Source organism: Cetorhinus maximus, chromosome 8 (genome assembly GCF_964194155.1).
Source record: "Cetorhinus maximus chromosome 8, sCetMax3.hap1.1, whole genome shotgun sequence".
Taxonomy (NCBI): Eukaryota; Metazoa; Chordata; class Chondrichthyes; order Lamniformes; family Cetorhinidae; genus Cetorhinus; species Cetorhinus maximus.
The window spans coordinates 92,534,435-92,555,128 of NC_135886.1; the positions used below are offsets into that span (position 1 = coordinate 92,534,435).

Sequence of the window (20,694 nt, forward strand, 5' to 3'; positions counted from 1 at the left end):
CCCAACAGTATCTGTGAGCAGAATGCAGTACTTCTCTGCCAACAGCATCAATTCCAAGGCCTTTTCAAGCCTATTTAACTGCTTGTCTGATTTTGTCTTAAATGAACCTAAGTCTCTTAAGTACATCCCAAGCAATATTCACACAAGTCTCTTATTGTCTATGCTGTAGTTCCATCAATCACCCTGTCAGATTGTTCAGAGTGAACCAGATGGTAGGTTAACTTTGTGTTCTGTTTAGTGCTGAATTACCCTCCACATTCCATATTGTAGCTCCATATCGTCACCCAGTTGTACACCTCTCTTCTCTGTTAGTATTCAAACGTATATAGGTCTGAATCTTTCTCAGGCTCGGCGGGAGCGGACAGGGGCGGCGGCGGAACCGACCGCCACCTGCGATCGGCTTCGCACAGCCATTTTATGCGGGCGGGCCAATTAAGGCCACCCAGCGTAATACGTGAGTGGGCGGGGGAGGAGGGAGAGTTGGGTCTAGCGCTCTTTTGTGAATGTGCGCGAAAGAGCACTTCAATCTCCCTGAGGCATGGAGCTGCCTCAGGGAGATTGACATGCTTTTGGAAAAAATAAATACGTGCAATAAAAACTTAATGAAACATGAGATGGGATATGTTTTTATTTTTAAAAATAAGTTTTTATTCAATTTGTAAAAGCTTTAGGAAACCTCATCCCGCTCATGGATGAGGTTTCCTAAAAAACGTAAAGGCTGCTTGGCCTTTATGCCTGCCTGCCAACCGTTAGGTTTGACAGGCAGCATATATTTGAAATTAATTAGTTCATTAATGGCCTTAATAGGCCTTTTAATTATCGGCGGGCGCGTAGCTGACTCCGGCACGGGCCCGCCAAACGAAACATCGCGAGACAGCGTGATGACATCGGTACACACGTCCGATGCCATTGCGCGTCATTTTACATGCTGGCGTGTCGGGCCCGCCCCCGCATGCCAACTGTAAAATCCTGGCCATAATCTTTGTTTCAATGATTGACTTATCAAGTGCTTTCCTTACTAGTTTCGCTACTCATCTCTCAGTCAATTCATGGTTCATGTTTGTTCTGTCTCAACATGTCCCACACAAGAATTAACTTACTCTTGCCAAAATCCATGGGCTCCTGATTCACAGAATCATAATTTTTCTCTGAACAGTCTGTCAAATCATTATCTTGAAAACCCCTTTTAATCTCCTCTGTTCTAAGGAGAGTCTTAACTTTTCTAAATTCTCCTTAAAACTGAAGTCCCTCATCCCTGGCAACATCCTGATAGTCTTTCTCTGTGTCCTGTCTAAGGCCTTTCCATTTTTCCCAAAGTGCAGTGTGCACAATTAACCACAGGACTCCAACTGAGGCCCAACCAATGACCTATGAAGCATAAGCATGTTCTTTGCTCTTACATTCTATTCCTTTATTTATAAACCTAAAGAACCAAGATAGGAACATAGGACTTAGGAGCAGACGTAGGCCATTCGTCCCTTTGAGCCAGCTCCAACATTTGATTGGATCATGGCTGATCTGATTGTTGTCTCAACTCCACTTTCCTGTCTGCCCCCCATAACCCTTGACTCCCTTGTCTAACAAGTATCTATCTAACTCAGCCTTGAATAAATTCAATGACCCAGCCTCCACTTATTGCTAGGGAAGAGAATTCCACAAACTAACAACCCTCTGAGAGAAAAAAAACTATCCTCATCTCCATTTTAAATGGCAGACCTTTTATGTTTAAACTGTCTCCCTAGTTTTAACCCATATGCAACATGCTTGTGACAAGGAATTTGAGTATACGGACAGAAAATCTCAATGCTTATCAACGCTTTACAAAATCATTTATAGTAAACTATCTTTCCATATTAGTTCTTCCAGAGTGCACGCCTTCACATTTCTCTATTTTGAACTCCAACTGCCATGGTTCTGCCCATTTCACCAGCCTGTCTGTGTCACCCTGAAGTACACAACTATGCTCATCACTGTCTATTGTAATGCTGATCCTTATCCCCAAGTCTATGATGTTTATAAAAATTGACCCATATTAGGATGCCAGCTCTCAGCATACCAATTTCCAGGGTTGTTGCTCTTATCTTCAAATTCCCTTTGTCCTTGTTGTATCTGTATCACTGGCATCTACCCAACAGTGTGGAAAATTGCCCATGATGTCCTGTGCACAAAATGCAGGGCAAATCCAACCTGGTCAATTATCACTTCATCAGTCCACTGTCAGTCATCAACAAAGTGATGGAAATGCCATACAACTAGCACCCACACAGCAATAATTTGCTCGCTGGCGCTCAGTTGGAGTTCCGCCAGGACCAGTCAGATCCTGATCTTACTACAGCCTCGGCCTAAACTTGGACATAAGAGTTGAACTCGAGGTGAAGTGATAGTGACTACCCTTCACATCAAAGCAGCGTTTTACTGAGTCTGGCATGAAGGTGCCCTAGCAAAACTGAAGTCTGTAGGAAATTGGGGTAAAACTCTCCGCTGGTTGTCATACCCAGCACAAAGGAAGATGGTTGTCGTTATTGGAGATCAAACATCTCAGTGCCAAAACATCACTGTAGGAGTTCCTCTAGGTTGTCCTAGATCCAATCATCTTCAGTTGTTTAATCAGCAACCTTCCTTCAATCATAAGATCAGAAGTGGTGATGTTCGCTGATACTGAAGCAATCCGTGTCCATATGCAGCAAGATTGGACAGATAAGTACAAGCAACATTCATGGCACACAAGTGCGAGACAATGATGATCTCCAACAAGTGAGAAACTAACCATCTCCCTGTGACATTCAATGGCATCACCATTGCTGAATCCCACACCATCAACAGCTAGGGGTTGCCATTGACCAGAAGCTATATAAAAACTGTGGCCACAGGAGCAGGTTGGAGACTGGGGATTCTGCAGCGAATAACTCACCTCCTGACTTCCCAAAGCCTGTCGTACAAGATACAAGTCAGGAATGCGATGGAATACTCTCCACTTGCCTGGGTGAGTGCAGCTTCAACAACACTCATGAAACTCGACATCATCCACCACTATTAAGCAGCCTCCTTAATTGGCACCCCAGCTGTGGCTCAGTTCATAGCACCCTCGCCTTTGAATCAGAGGGTTGTGGGTTCATGTCCCACTCCCGGAAACCAAGAACTGTGATTGTACTCGAAAAGAGTTGCAATCTGTGACTGTTGATAACTCGAAAGAGTATCCACTACCTTAAATATTCAATCCCTCCAGCACTGATACACAGTGGCAGTGTGTACCGGCTACAAGATGCACTGTAGTAACTCAGCAAGGATCCTTTGAGAGCACCTTCCAAACCCATGACCTCTACCATCTAGGAGGACAAGGGCAGCAGATGCATGGGAACACCACTATCTGCAAATACTCCTACAAGCCATATGCCATCCTGACTTGGAACTATATCGCCGTTGCTTCCCTGTTGCTGGGTCAAAATCCTGGCACTCCCTTCTTAATAGCACTGTGGGTGCATGTATACCACATGGATTGCAGTTGTTCATCAAGTCGGCTATCCACCGGGCAGTTAAGGATGGGCCTTGCTAGCGACCTCCATATCCTGTGAAAGAAGAAAGAAAATCTTGTCAATAGACTTCTCCAGCACATGTCCTGACCTGCACCTTTTTCTTCTCTGACTCTGGCTTCCCTACCCACCTATCCTAGTCCCTGTCCTTGCTGACCTCAGTTACTTCCCATCACCTATTCAGCAGTGTACTCTTTTTCTTTCTAAATTATTTTAAGAGCTTGTTCTATGTGAAAGGCACTTTATCACAAGGTAACTTTGGATGCGTAGGATTATTTAGCCCTCCCTATCACATCTATACAGGAACATCTATACCATATTCTCAAGACATAATTGAACTGTTCCTTAAATTATTCCAAGGTTTTGTGCCTCTACTAGCCTACCAGGAAGTCTATTTGGTATTTTGATTGTTTCTTTTATGAACAAGAACCTTCTGACATCAGTCTGAAATTTACCTTTCACTAATCTGAACCTGTGCTGTTCGTGTTGTGGTTTAGTTGAAGTATTGTTACAAATTTACCTTTTCTATTCCATTTAGCATCTTCTATCCTTTGATTCACCTGGAACTTCTCATCCTCTCAAACTTGGCAATTACAAGTTTTGTTAGCCCTTTCCCACTCCATGGCTTGAACTTCTTCCTGTGTCTTTATTCAAGAAAGGGTATATGGACATTCCTAGGTACTACAGGCTGGTCGGTTGAACATCAGTCATGGGAAGGTGGAAACAATAATCAGGGAAAAAAATCAACAAGCACTTGGAGAAGTTTGAGTTAATTAAGGAGAGCCAGCACAAATTTTATAACAGGTAGTTTGTGCTTGACTAATCTAATTACATTTTTTGATTAAAGTAGCAGCAAATGTTGATGAAGGGAAAGCAATGAATGTTGTCTATATGGATAAGAAAGCCTTTGTCAAAGTACCACACAAAGGCTGATTACAAAATTGAGGCTCGTGGAATAGGAATGTCTGTGTCAGCTTAAATTTAAAAAATTGCTTAATAAGAGAAAACAGAATTGTGGTAGGTGGTTGTTTTTCAGACTGGAAGTGTCAGTGTTAGGACCACTGTTTTTTTGATACACATGAATGATTTGGATATTGGAACACAGTAAAATTTCAAAATTTACTGATGATACCAAATTTGGAGGCGTGGCAGATGTTGAGGATGGTACCAATTGCCTGCAGCAGGACATGGATGGGCCTGCAGAACGGGCAGACAAATGGTAAATTGAATTTTGTACAGAGATATTTGAGTTGATGTATTTTGACAGAAGGGATAGGGGAGAGGCAATATAATGATGCAGTTCTAAAGAGTGTGCGAAGATAGAGGGATCTGGGATTTCATGTGCACTCATTTTTTAAATCTTTGAAATGGACATGGTATACTGAGAGTGTAGTTAGCAAAGCAGTTAGGATGTTGGAAGTTCGTAAATAGAAGTATTGAATGCAAAAGCAACAAAGATATGCTGAAACTTTATAAAGCTCTAGTTTGGCCCCAGCTAGAATATTGCATCCAATTCTAGTCACCACACTTTAGCAAAGATGTGAACATCCTTAAGAGGGTGCAGAGGAGATTTATCAGAATGGTTCTGGGGATGAAGGATTTGGCTTCAGGGTTAGGTTGGAGAAACTGTGTAGTTGTTCTGTTTGCAATAAAGGAGATTGAGGGGAGATTTGATAGAGGTGTATATGATTATGACAGATTTATATAAGGTAGACAACGAAAAGTTGTTTTCATTAGCTCATGGTACAAGGACTAGGGGGACACAGCTTTTAGGATTTGGGCAAGCGTTATATGGATTATGTGAGAAGGAGACTTCTTTACGCAGCCAGTGGCAATGACCTGGAATTCGCTTCCTACACGGGTGGTGGAAGCGGAGGCGATGAATAATTTCAGATGGAAATTGGATGTGTACTTGAGGGAAATAAACTTGCAGTGCAACAGGGATAGAACAGGGAAATGGGACTGATTAAAATGCTCTGCAGAGAACCATCATGGACCCGATGGGCTGAATGACCTCTTCCTGTGCCACAAAAAGGCTGGTTAGCAAAATTGAACCTTGCTGAAAAAACGAGACATGACTGTTCTCTGTTGCATTCTCCATAGCAATGTCTTGACCAAAGTCCACTTTCTAACCAATCAGCACTCTCTTCTCATGCAGTATAAATTGTTGTTTGCTTTACTGTTGGTTCATCTGGCATATCTGTCCTGATGAATGCAAGATGAAAAGCTTTGATAGCATGTCTGCTTTTTTCAGCAATACTCAAGTTCTGTGCTACCAAATGACTAAAATTGATCCTATGTCTCTATGGACTAATCAAATGCATTTGAATTTGGATCTCGTTATAAATGAGTTTTTAACTAAATTGAACTTTTCTAGGAGATTGTTTGACATAGGTAACTGAAGTGTCACTTAATTGACAATAATGTACATTATAGCCTTTAAGCAAAATTGGGTATAAAAGACAGACTAGTTTACGACACAGAGGGAAGCCATTTGGCCTATCGTCCGTGTTCTATATTAAAGCATGTTACATACAAAAATTACGGCAAGTGTTTCACTAAGGCAGTTCCATTCCACAATCTGCTAAAATTGCTCACGAGTACATTGCAATATCATTTGTTCTGTTTAGCTTATCACTTTTCTGGAGAAACCGTTTACAAGTCTGGAATTCGGTATCCGTGTTTGAAATTTGGGCTGTTTGCTGTATGTGAAATTTTATACGGTTTGTGATCAATTCTTTGTCAGATTTTGTGTTGGGTGACTCTTCAGTTCACCCAATCAGGAAGAGAGATATTGCTGCATCCTGCTATGACAAACATTTCACAACTCCTATGCTACTGCTCATAGTGTCAGAAATCTACTGTCTCATAACATGATTATTCCTCCTTAGAGACAGAGATCCCTTCTCCCTTCAACAAAGTTTCTCTGCATCCTCAGATCAATAATGTAAATCAATTTCTTTTTACTTTTTTATCCTCCCCACTACTAAAGATTTTTGTTCTGGTAAAATGCAAATAGATATTAATAAGCTTGCAGAATGGGTGTGCAGCTGGCAAATGAATGTTGTAATATAGTTAAGTATAAGGTGGCATATTTTAGTAGCAGGAATAAGGAGGCTATTCCTTGGAATAAATATGAGAGACTAAGTGGGGTAGAGGAGCAAAAGGATCTCGGATTGCAGAAACACAAATCACTAAAAGTAGTGACAGATTGGTAAGGCCATTAAATAAACACAAAGCCTGGGGTTCTGTTCTAGAGGGCTAAAATTGAAAAGCGGAGAAGTTGTTAAACTTGTTAACCTTGTTTGTACCATAATTGGAATACTGTGAACAGTTCTGCTCTCCATATTGTTGTATGCTACAGTTATAGAGGGACTAGGGAATATGCAAAAAAGATTTTCAAGAATGATATGAAAACTGAAAGCTTATATTGATCAGAAAAGCTGGACAGGCTGGGCTCTTTTCTCTGGAAAGAGAAGGCTGAGAGGTGAATTGATAGTAGTCTTTAAGATTATAAAAGGTTTACTTGGGTAGACGTAGAGAAGATCTTCTCACTTTTGTGCTGGCTAAGACCTAATCAAAGGGTCATAAACATAGATAATCAGTAATAATTCAAAAAAGGAATCCAGGAAATACTTCTTTACCCGGAGAGTAGATTGAATGTAGAGCTTGCTACCACAGGGAATACTTGAAGTGAATAGCATAGCTGCAGTTAAGGAAAAACTGAATAAACAGATGAGGGAGAAAGAAACAGAAGGATATGTTGATGGGGTTAAATGAAGCAGGATGGGAGGAGCCTCATGTAGCATTAACACCGGCATGGATCAGTTGGACCAAATGGTCCATTTGTGTGCTGTATATTCCATATTATTCGATATAATCTAAATTGATACAACCAAAATGGCTCTGTAAGTTATTGGCTGACAGGGCATAGGTCACTGGTTTTTCAGTCTAATTAGTAGATGCAATCTTACAGCATCCACACAAGCGCACGACTTTTAATCGAGATTTATGACTTAATGTTGCAAGTAATGATTCCAATGGATAGTGCCCCATTCATTCCCCATCTTAATGTAACTCGCCAAGGTCTTCAAAGTTTCAAGTTTAGCACACCTTATCTCTCCAGTCTGGCTGGAGAGGCACCATTTTACAATTCTCATGATAAGTGTATTTAAAGTCATGTCAATTATGTGTAATTATAAAATGTAAAACATTTACAGACTTTGTGTTACAGGTCATATTACAAACCTTACCAATACATCCATTGATTAATTACTTATCCTTTAATTGTCTCTACTTGACTAATCTGGCTGATTTAGTTTTTAAAATATCTTCTAGATTAGTTCAAAATGGCTTCTGACCATGTTAATTTGCTATGCTAAAAAACATTGATTCAGACTTCAAAAGTGGCCGTCACACTAAAACTATTGATTTTGAAACTACCAACAATAAATATTCGAACATAAATTTTGCTTACAGTAACACAAATTCATATTGCAACACTATGTTCTGTTAGAAATGATCCCATTATTGAAATGATACAGGAAACTACTCATAAATTTAAAAATAAAGTCTGTAAGTAAGTGTTGATATTATGGCCGGGATTTGGGTGGGTGGGCAGGATGGAAAATTTGGCAAACCAGCAAAAGGTTCCTTGACCTCTGGCGGGAATTTCGGCAGGACTGGAAAATCTCGGCCTGTGAGTATGTATAGTGGACTTATCCTTAAAAAAAAATGTCTTTGACACCTTAACATTTACATAATCTGGCAGATGGACTGTTATGCAAAAACTTAAGCAACAGCTATTCTGAAGCACAGTCTAGAACTTTTCAGTACCCAGATTGTAAACTTTTATATATGGATCATGGGAGTCATGAGATGTATAGGTTTAGTGCACTTGGTGAGAACTGTTTCTTTTTTGTTGATACAGGGTGGCCTGAGGAACAGCAAGCATGAAAGTACTCTGTCATCCCAAGAATATGTTCATGAGTTACGTTCTGGAATTACTGATGATAAACTCCTTAACTGCTTGGAATCACTGAGAGTTTCTTTGACCAGCAATCCTGTTAGGTAAGTGGATCTTTGGTAGGAACTAAATTTAAATCAACATGCTGACCATGTTACAAATCACTAAGCTTGTGGGAGATTGAAGAAAGGCATGTACGATCTGCGACAATCTGGCATCATGGATGGTTAAGTAATTATCACCTGATTGCAGTTTTGAATGTCAGGGCTGCATGTTTATTGAGCATATTTATCATTGTCTTCATGACGTAGACATGAGATAACATTGTGGAATGGCCTCTGGCTGAGATTTATCCCTTTATGGCTAAAGAGCTTTGTTGATGATAAGCAGATTTAGGTAGAAAAATGAAAATTACTGTAATCTATAAGATATTAGCATGCTTAGTAAAGGTAACTACATTTGTTATATTTTATCAATAATAAATAGTTATAAAAAGAATTGGCAGCTTGCATCTTCAACTTAAAGATTCAATTTTAAGATTGATGTATTTTTGCATAAACAAAAGAAGGGATGATTGTTTAGCAGTTGAATCTCGTTTTTCCATTCTGGAAGTGCACTGACACAGTCGATTCATCAGAAAAGCCAGAAGTAATGAAAGGAGTATAAACGATGTACAAGGAAGGGAAGATACACAAATACAAACAACTAGGATAGTGTAGTTTGGATTCCTTACCGGCTCTGGAAAAAGCAATTTAAATTGTGAGAAAAAGGGTGAAAAGCCTCATGACTTGAGGTGTTTGAGACAGAATAGGGCAGTGAAATAGAACAGAACTGGAAACAAAGAAAGAAGCAGGAATCTAGTACGTAAAAGCAAACTACTATAGAGTAAAAGACTAGTATTTTTTGGTAATTAGCCATAGTCCATGAAGGTCCATAGGCATCTCTCAGAGAGACAGTAGGTTATATAGCTTGAAGGGCACCACTGCACATCAAACGTTGGGCAAGGCAAGGAGGCAGGCCTCCATGAACTCACGTAGCCAGTATTGGGATTGAACCTGTGTTGTTGGCATTATGCTGCACTACACTCTAACCATTTAGCCGACTGAACTAACCAACTCCTTAAAGAGACTGGTGTTTGTGAACTTGTATTCAGAATTCAATTTTGTGTTTACAAGCATAGGAGCTGAGATGGCCAGATGGGGGTTAGGTACTTTTTTTATAGTGTATGCTGAAACATTGTAGTCATTTCAATGTTTGAGTTAGTGATCTGAATGACAATACCAGTCACTGAAACATAGAGGTGTATTAGACATTAGCCTTTACTTAGTTTAAACTCTGTGTTTTGATGGTTATACAACTACCAAGTTAAGCCAATGAATGGAGCATGTAGGAGAATGTGTTTGGACTGTGAAGTCTTGGATTTAGTGCACATCCTTATACTAATTAGAAACTATGACTATTGAGCAGGTTTATGAAGAACATGTCAGATTTAACAAGGTGAGAAGACTTCATGCAGTAGATCTGAATAGATACATCAATTAACAGTATGCAGAGCATAACAACAGTATATGGGGAAAATCAATTGTGCAGATTGCCACTAGATTGAGTGAACAAATTCTGTCTATTTTGTACCTTAATTTGTGCTATTTTCATCTGCTATTATGTTCAACACTGTTTCAAACACATGGGGCTGAATTTTTCTCTCATTGGGCGGGCGAGCGTCCCGGCGTCATCGCGCGCACTCGTGATATTTCGCTCGGCAGGCACGTGTGAGAGGCGGCAGCGCGCCCGCCGACAATTAAATGGCCTATTAAGGCCCTTGATCATAGAAACATAGAAACAGAATATAGGAGCAGGAGTAGGCCATTTGGCCCTTCGAGCCTGCTCCGCCATTCATCATGATCATGGCTTATCATCCAACTCAATAGCCTGCTCCCGCTTTCTCCCCAAATTCTTTGATCCCTTTCTCCCCAATAGCTATATCTAACTCCTTCTTGAAAACATACAATGTTTTGGCCTCAACTACTTTCTGTGGCAGTGAATTCCACAGACTCACCACTCCCTGGGTGAAGAAATTTCTCCTCATATCAGTCCTAAATGGTCTACCTCAGACTGTGAACCCTGGTTTTGGACCCCCCCACTATCGGAAACACCCTTCCTGCATCTACCCTGTCTAGTCCTGTTAGAATTTTATAGGTTTCTATGAGATCCCCCCTCATTCCCCTGAACTCCAGCGAATATAATCCTAACCGACTCAATCTCTCCTCATTTGTCAGTGCTGCCATCCCAGGAATCTGTCTGGCAAACCTTCGCTGCACTCCCTCTATGGCAAGTACATCCTTCCTCAGTTAAGGAGACCAAAACTGCACACAATATTCCGGGTGTGGTCTTACCAAGGCTCTGTACAATTGCAGCAAGACATCTCTGCTCCTGTTCTCGAATCCTCTGGCTATGAAGGCCAACATACCATTTGCCTTCTTTACTGCCTGCTGCACCTGCATGCTTACCTTCAGCGACTGGTATACGAGGACACCCAGGTCTTGTTGCACATTCCCCTCTCTTAATTTATAGTCATTCAGATAATAACCTACCTTCCTGTTTTTGCTACCAACATGGATAACCTCACATTTATCCACATTATACTCCATCTGCCATGCATTTGCCCACTCACTCAGCTTGTCCAAATCACACTGAAGCATCTCTGCATCCTCCTTACAGCTCACCTTCCCACCCAGCTTTGTGTCATCTGCAAATTTGGAGATATTACATTTAGTTCCCTCAACTAAATCATTAATATATATTGTGAACAACTGGGGTCCCAGCACCGATCCCTGTGGTACCCTACCAGTCACTGCCTGCCATTCGGAAAAAGACCCATTTATTTCTACTCTTTGTTCCTGCCTGCCAACCAGTTTTCTATCCATTAATCAATTAAGTAATTCAAATTTTTCGCTGCCCGTCGAACCGTTCATTTGGCGGGCGGGCGAAAAGGCCAAGCAGCCTTTGGATCTTTTAGGAAATTTCATCCTTGGGCAGGATGAGGTTTCCAAGAGCAATTAAAAATTGAATAAAAATTTTTAAATGTAATTTATAACATTGCTAAGTTTTTTACTTTAGGGTTTTTAAATCTTCAGCTCCCTAGGGCAGCTCTGTGCTTCAGGGAGATTTCATTGCGCACACTTGCACGCATACGTGAACTTCCGCGCTCTCCCTCCTCCTGTCCCCACGCCGGTAGCTCTGAGCACTGCAGCATGCGTTTCATGCTGGCTGGCCATTAATTGGCCAGCCAGCGAGAAATCTATGTGGGGGTCCGATCGTGGGCGGTGGTCAACTTTGCGACCGCTTCTGGGCCCACCCACCGCAGCAGCCCAACAATCCTGTCCATGAAGCTACTTCCTCCATGATAGCCAAGCACATTCGTAACTTCATTCTCACTAATGTATTAGCATTACATATGAAATAGAAGCGGTAGTAGACCATTCAACCTTTCAAGCCTACTCTGCCATTCAGTAAGTTCGTGGCTGGCCTTCCACTTGAACTCCTCCACCTCGCACTACCACCATATCCTGTAATTCCTGTAGTACCCAAAAGTCTATTGATCCCCATCTTGAATATACTTAATGAGCATCCAAAACTTTTGGGAATAGAGAATTTCATGGATTTACAACCCTTTGAGTAAAGATATTTCTCCCCATCTCAATCTTAGATGCTGATCCCTTATTGTCAAACCCTAGTTCTAGACTCCCAACCAGCGGAAATATCCTCTTGGTCAATTCCTTAAGAATTTTATATATCTCAATTAGATTACCTCTTATTCTTCTAAACTGTAGGGAATATAGACATAGTGTACTCAATCCATCCACATAAGACAATCATCTCATCCCAGAAATCAGTCTAGTGAACATTTGTTGCATTTCATCTAAGGCAAGTTAATCCTTTAGTAAGGAGACTAAAACTGCATACAGCACTCTTGGTGTAGTCTCAACTAGGCCACATGGGACTGTTTTCAGTGAGTGAGAGATATGTTGGCTTCTGAGTATGATGGTATAATTAGAGCCATCTGCTAGCACTGCTTACTTGTATCCCTTCGCACATAGCATCTCTCACAGCTAGACCTGTGTCTCTTGTGGACCAAAGATACCATTCTGCATATATGGGAGGCAATGCAATGTACTCATTACACTAGAAATAGTACTAGATGCCACTACATTGCCAAGTTATTTATTTCAAGCTAAATTACAAATTGCTTATTACTAGAAAGAGATCTACTCAGAAACTCGCTAAATCAATGGCGTAAACTAGTGAAAAAGTAGTTAACTTCCACTAGCATAATACACTGTTTGCTGAGCGTGATACACAAATTGTTTCAAGTTCTCCTAGTCTTCGATGTTTTGAGTTGTTTCTAGGTAAGTACACAGCATTATGTTTGCTGCAATCATTCTCAGCATAATATCCTGACAGTATGATAGATCGGAGTGAATGTCATACCAGTTCATTCATTCAGTCATGTCAATCAAATAAGATCAAAATCTGAGCAGAGTGCTGGGCAGCACTTGATAGGCAAATGTTCATATTTTGTCCAAACCTTTTTAATCCATGAGCTGCTAAATGCTGGAGCTGGATATCACCAAGCCCCTGAGGTTGAAGATTAATCACAGCCGCAAAGTTTTCTTTTTGCTGGTTGGGTTGTTAAATATCTGGAGAAAAGTAGCATAGAAAAACATGGGGGAGAATTTTCTCCCCGTCGGGGGGTGCTGAGTGGGAGCAGGCGTGGGCGGCCATTTTACGTGGGCAGGTCAATTAAGGCCTGCCCAGCATGACACACACCCAGAAGCGCTGAGCGCTCCCCGTGCGGGTGGGGGGAGGAGGCTGAGTCGGGGCATGCGCTCTTTCGCGAGTCGGGGCATGCGTGAAAGACCGCAGAAATCTGCCTGAGGCACAGAGCTGCTACTGCGAGATTAGTTTGATTATGAAGAATTAAAATAAAGAAAAAAAAAATTATTCAGACATGTCCCCAGACAGTGTCACATGAGCTGGGACATGTCAATGAATCTAAATAAAAATGTTTATTCAATTTATAAACACTTCATAAAACCTCATCCTGCCTGTGGATGAGGTTTCATGACAAATGCAAAGGCCACATGGGCTTTTCGCCTGCCCGCCAACCTTACGTTGGACGGGCAGCCCAGACAACCAGCTTTATTAAATTATTAAAGGCCTTAATAGGCCTTTGACAGTTCGGCGGGCGCGCAGCGGACTCCGGTGTGCGCCTGCCGAACTGAAGATCTGAATGATGCACAGTGACATTGGGACGCACGCCTGACGTCACCGCTTGTCATTTTACACATTGGTGAGTGGGGCCTGCCCCTGCACGCCGACCAGGAGATTCAGGCCATGGGGAAGAGAACAATCCACAACATTTAGTACGTCAGTAATTTTTAATGATGAGCAAAGACATTAAGAACTTCTTTTATTAAGAAGGCAAGTATCGCTAGAAAGAAATGGTGCACAATTTAGTATTTACTAGCTCTATTTAGTGTTGATTCTGTAAGAAGCAGCTTAAGAACTGTAAGAAGCAGTTCCTTCCACACCCTGGGAAAATACAGAGCCTATTTTGCTTTGCACGTCAAGAATGAGGAGATGTGATACCTGTTTGTGGTCTATTACTACTTCTAATGTAATGATCATTGAGTAAATTGCAAATGAGCACTTCTTCAAATATCTGTAGCCAGGTTTGCCATGTATGGAGTGGAGCAGGAAAATTGAGGCCATGAAGAGGCAGAGAGAGATTTATAGAAGTAGAAAATGGTGAATACATTGTAACTTTGGAGTTCAACAGCTCATTGATAATTTTTTCATCTGCTCTCAAATATTGAGCCTAATGAGAATTTTATTTGTAGGGTTATACAGTGCACATGTGTGAAAAACTGATGTGGCTTCTGACAGGAATAGAACTGGTCAAGTGGTGAATTTCAGGGTTTAAGTGTTTTTATTGTACTGCTCAGAATGTTATACTTCTCAGAATGCTGTACACAGTTTAAGGATACATTTATAGAATGTTACAGCAGAGGAGGAGGCTATTTGGCCCATCATGGGCTTGCCTTTTGTCCGTAAACCTGTAAGTTCCCCATCTTGTCCTATTGAAAAAAGTCTAAATGTTAAAATATAAGTGCTGTGGAGCAAGTTACAAAGATCACTTTTCCTTCATCATATTTACACATTGAATTCAAACTAATTGATTCCACATTGCTGTCCAAACATTATTAGAGGGCATTTTGAAAGATTGGGGTGAAAAGTCATGGGGTGAGCACAATCATTTTGAAGTCTTGTCCACTTTTTCAACTACTGGTTTGACGCTTAAATTGAGTACAGGTTGCATAAATTGGCTTGTAATCCCTTGTGCATAGAAGATTGAGGGATGATCTGATAGATCAAGAGGATGTTTCCTCTTGTGGGAGAGCCTAGTACTAGGGGCCACTGTTTAATGTTTAAAAAAAAGCAGTAGAATAGATTTTTTTTATTCATTGATGGGCGTCACTGACTAGGCCAGCATTTATTGCCTATCCCTGATTGTCCTTGTTCAAAGGGCATTTAAGAACCAACCACATTGCTGTGGACCTGGAGTCACATGTTGGCTAGACCAGGTAAGGACAGCAGATTTCCTTCCCTAAAGGACATTAGCGAATCAGATGAGTCTTTGCAATAATCGGCAATGGTTTCATGGTCATCATCAGACTTTTAATTCCAAATTTTTATTGAATTCAAATTTCACCATGTTGGGATTCGAACCTGGGTCACCAGAACATTACCCTCGGTCTCTGGAATACTAGCTAGTGACAATATCACTATGCCACCGCCTCCCCCAAAGAAATTATTTCCTCTGGCAGGGAATCAAAACCAAGAGGCCATAATAAAATTAGAACTAAGCCATTTAGCGGAATATTGAGAAGCACTTTTTTCTCAAAAAAGACAGGAGAACTCTGGAATTCTCATCACCAAAAGATTGTGAATGCTGGGATAATTGGAATTTTCAAGATGAGTTTGATAAAATTTTTTGTTAGATATAGGTATCAAGTGATATCCAGTAAAAGGCGACTTGTTTGAAACATATAAGACCTTGAGGGGTCTTGACAGGGCTGATGTGTAGAGGATGTTTCCTCTTGTGGGAGAACCTAGCACTAGGGGCTACTGTTTAAAAATAAGGGGTCGCCCATTTAGGACAGGGATGAGGAGAAATTTTTTCTCAGAGGGTGGTAAATCTTTGGAACTCTTCTTCAAAAGGCGGTAGAAGCAGAGTCTTTGAATATTTTTAAGGCAGAGGTAGATAGACTCTTGATTAGCAAGTGGGTGAAAGGCTATCGGGGGTAGGCAAGAATGTGGAGTTGAGGGGACAACTGGATCGGCCATGATCTTATTGAAGGGCAGAGTGCTCGAAGGGTTGAGTGTCCTACTCCTGCTCCTAATTCGTATGCTCATATGGAGCTAAGGCAGATACATTTAGTTGAGGTACAGGTCAGCCATGGTCTAAGTGAATGGTGGAGCAGACTTCGGGCGGAATGGTCGACTTCTGCTCCCTTATTCGTATTGTGATTATGGACTTATGCTTACCTTCTGTACTAATTATTAATTTTCTATACTAACTTTTTAGTTTCTGTATTAACTGGAACTTTTTAATGGCAATTTAATAGTCCCTTACCAGCTTGTGCCTATGTCCCTATACTCTGCAGTCACATACAGAGCAACCTAATGGCTACGGCAGCAGGCTAGCAACCCATGTGTTCAAATGCCTTCATAGTTTTGCTCCTCTCTATTTTTACAACCCCCTCAAGCCCTACAACTGTTCATGATCCCTGCATATTTGTACATTCCCAATTTTAATCGCTCCAACATTGGCAGCTGTGCCTTCAGCTGCCTGGGTCCTAAGCTCTAGAATTCCCTTCCTAAACCTCTCTGTCTCTCTCTCTACTCCTTTTAGATACCTTATGCCTACCTCTTTGATCAAACTTTTGGTCTGATCTAATATTTCTTCATATGGGTATCAAATATTATCTGATGAAGCTTTATTATGTTAAAGGTGCTATGTAAATTGAAATTGTTGGGAGTTCAGACTCCGTCATGGTAACCTGCAAATGTGTTGAATCTGATCATTTGTATACTAACACCAGAAAATTATGTTTAAAACTGTTGGAAGGTGTACACAGAGGCTAAAAGGGTTAAATTAGGAAGACAGATTGCATAGACTTGGCTTGTATTCTTTCAAGTACAGAAAATCAAGCTGTAGTATAATAGAGGTGGTGAGCCAATGCCTTGAACTGTTGCAGTCCATGTGATAAAGGCACAGAGTGCTGTGTTAGGGAGGGAGGACCAGGACTTCGGCCCAGTGACAGAGAAGGAATGGCAATACATTTCCAAGGCAAGATGACTTGGCAACTTGTAGGTGATGTTGTTCCCTTGCATTTTCTGATTGTCCTTCTAGGTGGTAGCTATCATGGATTTAGAAAGGGCTGTTGAAGAGTAGCTGCAATGCATCTGCACAATGCAGTCACATTGCTCTGATGGTGGACTGAGTGAATGCTTAAGGTGGTGGATGAGATGCCAGCCAAGTGGGCTGCTTTGTTCAGGAATTGTGTTGAACTCTTCGAGTGTTGTTGGAGCTGCACTTATCCAGGAAAGTGGAGAGTATCCTGTCACCCTCTTGGCTTATGCCCTTGTAGATGGTGAAAAGGCTTTGGTGAGTCAGGAAGTGAATTATTCACTGCAGAATTCCCAGCCTCTGACCTGCTGTTGTAACCACAATATTTATGTGGCTTGTCCAGTTAAGTTCCTGGTCAATGATAATCCTTATCCATTGTAAGCGGGATTCAACCTCCTTCCCCGAGACCCTGGGTTGATCTGGCTTTTGCGTGGGGCAGCTGCCCTCTTAACTATGGCTCAGATCAGGTCTCAGGTCAGGACAAATAACTCAGGAGGTCCGTTGTTTGGATTCTCAAACAAGACGGTTTATTCAAGCTTGTACAAGCAAATGCAGGGAGAGCAGCCTTTTAATCCATCAAAGGGCGCTCTGCCGTAATTACAAAGTCTCGTAACGTATATGCTTTTTCTTATCACAATACATTCGAGTACATTTGAATATATCCACTCGGTAACCGACATACAGGTGCGCCCTGTTAAAACTATCCTATTGAGTACATAAACATGCGATTTTGCTAACCAATTATTCTAAAGGGTGTATACATAATTATATTATCCAATCAAATTTAAAACATGTATGCAAGACCTTGGTTCTCACAACTCAAGACTGCTGGTGTTTCATCAAAGACCCCTCTGTCCATTGTATGTTTTCCCATATTCAAGCTAAAACTATCTGCCCCTTCCCTATCTGAGAGAGGAGTATACCTAAACTAACTTTTATGTTATGTTTTATCTCCAGTCCAGCTCTCAAGGCTTCAATGCACCATTTTACCACTTGAATGGTTCTGTCTGTGCCTAGCTATTAGCTCATCTCTTGAAACTTTGTAAATCACACAAAACTCAAAGCTCCTTTGTGTGCAATGTCCATCTGCTTACCCTCAGCAGTCAATATGTTTAGCATCCATGTCTACCTGGAGATTTTAGGGTTTTTCAGTAAATTCTTAGTGTTCTCTTTTAGTATTTTTAATTTTCCCCTAACATCCATCATTCTTCATCTAACTGTGTCACAATAACCCTTCGTTCCCTTCTTTTTCATAAGCTATCTAGGCTCCCCTTTGATGCATCTATACTATTCATCTCAACCATTCCCTGTGTAGTAGACTCTGTGTTCTCAAATTCCTAGTTGATTTCTTGATGACTGTTTCCACAAGTCAAAAAACTCTACCTACTTTTTAATAATTTTAAAAACCTTGATTAGACCACTCTTTCAAAAGAAAATAACCAGCCTGTTCATCCTCTTTATATGTATACCCATGTATTTCTGGTATCTTCCTTGTAATTTTTTTTTTGCACCATCTGCAGTGTCTCTTTGTTCTTTTAATATTTGAGTGACCAGAACTGTACACCTAAGTATAGTCTAACCAAGGTTTGATATACATTTAATGTAACCTCTCTGCTTTTCAATGCTATCCTCTGGGGGTAAAATCCCGTTTGCTTTTTTATGGCCTTGTTATCTTCATAGCTTTCATGTTTTCTGTATTTGCACTCCCACATCCCTTTGCTCCTCTATCCCATTTAGGTTCTTATTTTCCAACTAATATGTGGCCTCCTGATTTTTTTACCATATGAACATATAAATTAGGAGCAGGAGTAGGCCACTTGGCCCCTCGAGCCTGCACCACTATTCAATTAAGATCATGGCTGATCCGGATGTAACCTCAACTACACATTCCCACCTAACCATGATGATGTTTCATTCCCTTGTTTATCAGGAATCTATCTAGACCTGCCTTAAAAAATATTCAAAGATTCTGCTTCCACTGCCTTTTGAGGAAGTGTTCTAAAGACTCAGAACCCTCCTAAAACAAAATTCTACTCCATTCTGTCTTAAAATGAGCAACCCCTCATTTTTAAACAGTGACCCCTAGTTCTAGATTCTCCCACGAGAGGAAACATCCTTTCCAGATCCACCCTGTCAAGACCCCTCAGGATCTTATATGTTTCAATCAAATCATCACTCTTCTAACCTCCAGTGGATATAAGCCTACCCTGTCCAACCTTTCCTCGTAAGAGAACCCTCCCATTCCAGGTATTAGTAAACCTTCTCTGAACTGCTTTCAATGTGTTTACATCCTTTCTCTAATAAGGAGACCAATACTGTACACAGTACTCCAGATGTGCTCTCACCAATGCTCTGTATAACTGGAGCATAACCTTTCTACTTTTGTATTCAATTCCTCTCGCAAAAAGTAATAACACTCTATTAGCTTTTCTAATTACTTGCTGTACCTGAATACTAGCTATTTGTGATTCTTGCATTGTGACACCCAGATCCCTCTGTATCTCAAAGCTCTGCAATCTCTCACGATTTGGATAATATGCTTCTTTTTTATTCTTCTTGCCAAAATGGGCAATTTCACATTTTCTCATGTTATACTCCATTTGCCAAATCTTTGCCCACTCACTTAACCTATCTATATCCCTTTGTAGCCTTCTTACATCCTTGTCACAACTTACTTTCTTACCTATTTTTGTGTCATCAGCAAACTTAACAACCATTTCTTTGTTCCTTCATCCAAATCATTTATATAAATTGTGGGAAGAATTTTCTCCCCGTCAGGCGGGCTGGGCGGGGGGAGGCGTGCAGCCGATCATCGCCCGTCATTGGCTGCGTGCCGCCATTTTGCGTGGGTTGGCTCAGCGCTACCTGTGTGGGCGGGGGGGAGGAGGGAGAGTCGGGGCCTGCGCCCTTTCGTGCATGCTTGTGAAAGAGCGCAGAAGTCTCCATGAGGCACAGAACTGCCTCAGGAAGATTAATTTAATTATGAAAACTTGAAAAAAAAATTTAAAAAATTATTTAGACATGCCCCTCATGTGACAGTGTCACATGAGCTGGGACATGTCAATGAATTCTAATAAAATTTTTTATTAAAGTTATATACCCTTCATGGAACCTCATCCCGCCTGTGGATGAGGATCCATGAAAATGCGAAGGCCGCCTGGGCTCTTCGCCTGCCCGCCAACCTTAAGATTAGTCGGGCAGCCCTGACAACTTCTTCTTCAATTAGTTGATTAATGGCCTTAATAGGCCTTTGACAGTTCAGCAGGTGCGCAGCCGACTCCGGTGTGTGCCTGCCGAACTGAAGATCAGAATGACGTGCGGCAACGTCGAGACGCATGCCCGACATCACCGTGCGTCATTTTACGTGTCAGCGTGCGGGGCCCGCTCCCGCACGCCGACCAGAAGATTCTGCCCTGTAAAACGTTGAGGCCCCTGTGGCACACCACTTGTTGCCAACCAGAAAATGGCCCATTTATACTTTCTCTGTTTCCTGTAGCCAATCTTCTATCCATGCTAATATGTTGCCCCCTACACCATGAGTTTTTATTTTTCACAATAGCTTTTGATGTGGCACCTTATAAAATGCCTTCTGAAAATCTAAGTAAGTACAACCATCTTGTGACTCCTTCAAAGAACTCCAATAAATTGGCTAAACCCCATTTTCCTCTCTCAAAAGCATATTGACTGTGCCTGATTACCTTAAATTTATCTAAGTGCCCTGCTAC

General features: G+C 41.2%; 1 protein-coding gene across 7 annotated transcripts in view; it reads left to right on the plus strand.

Moving 5' to 3' along the window:
* Window positions 1-20,694, plus strand: part of diaph2 (diaphanous-related formin 2) — an 855,920-nt gene that overhangs the window by 227,405 nt on the left and 607,821 nt on the right. For all 7 annotated transcript variants that reach the window (XM_078547238.1, XM_078547236.1, XM_078547234.1 and 4 more), the window contains one exon: window positions 8,461-8,600. In XM_078547238.1, the coding sequence (XP_078403364.1) occupies window positions 8,461-8,600 (140 nt within the window). The remainder of the gene's footprint in view (window positions 1-8,460; window positions 8,601-20,694) is intronic.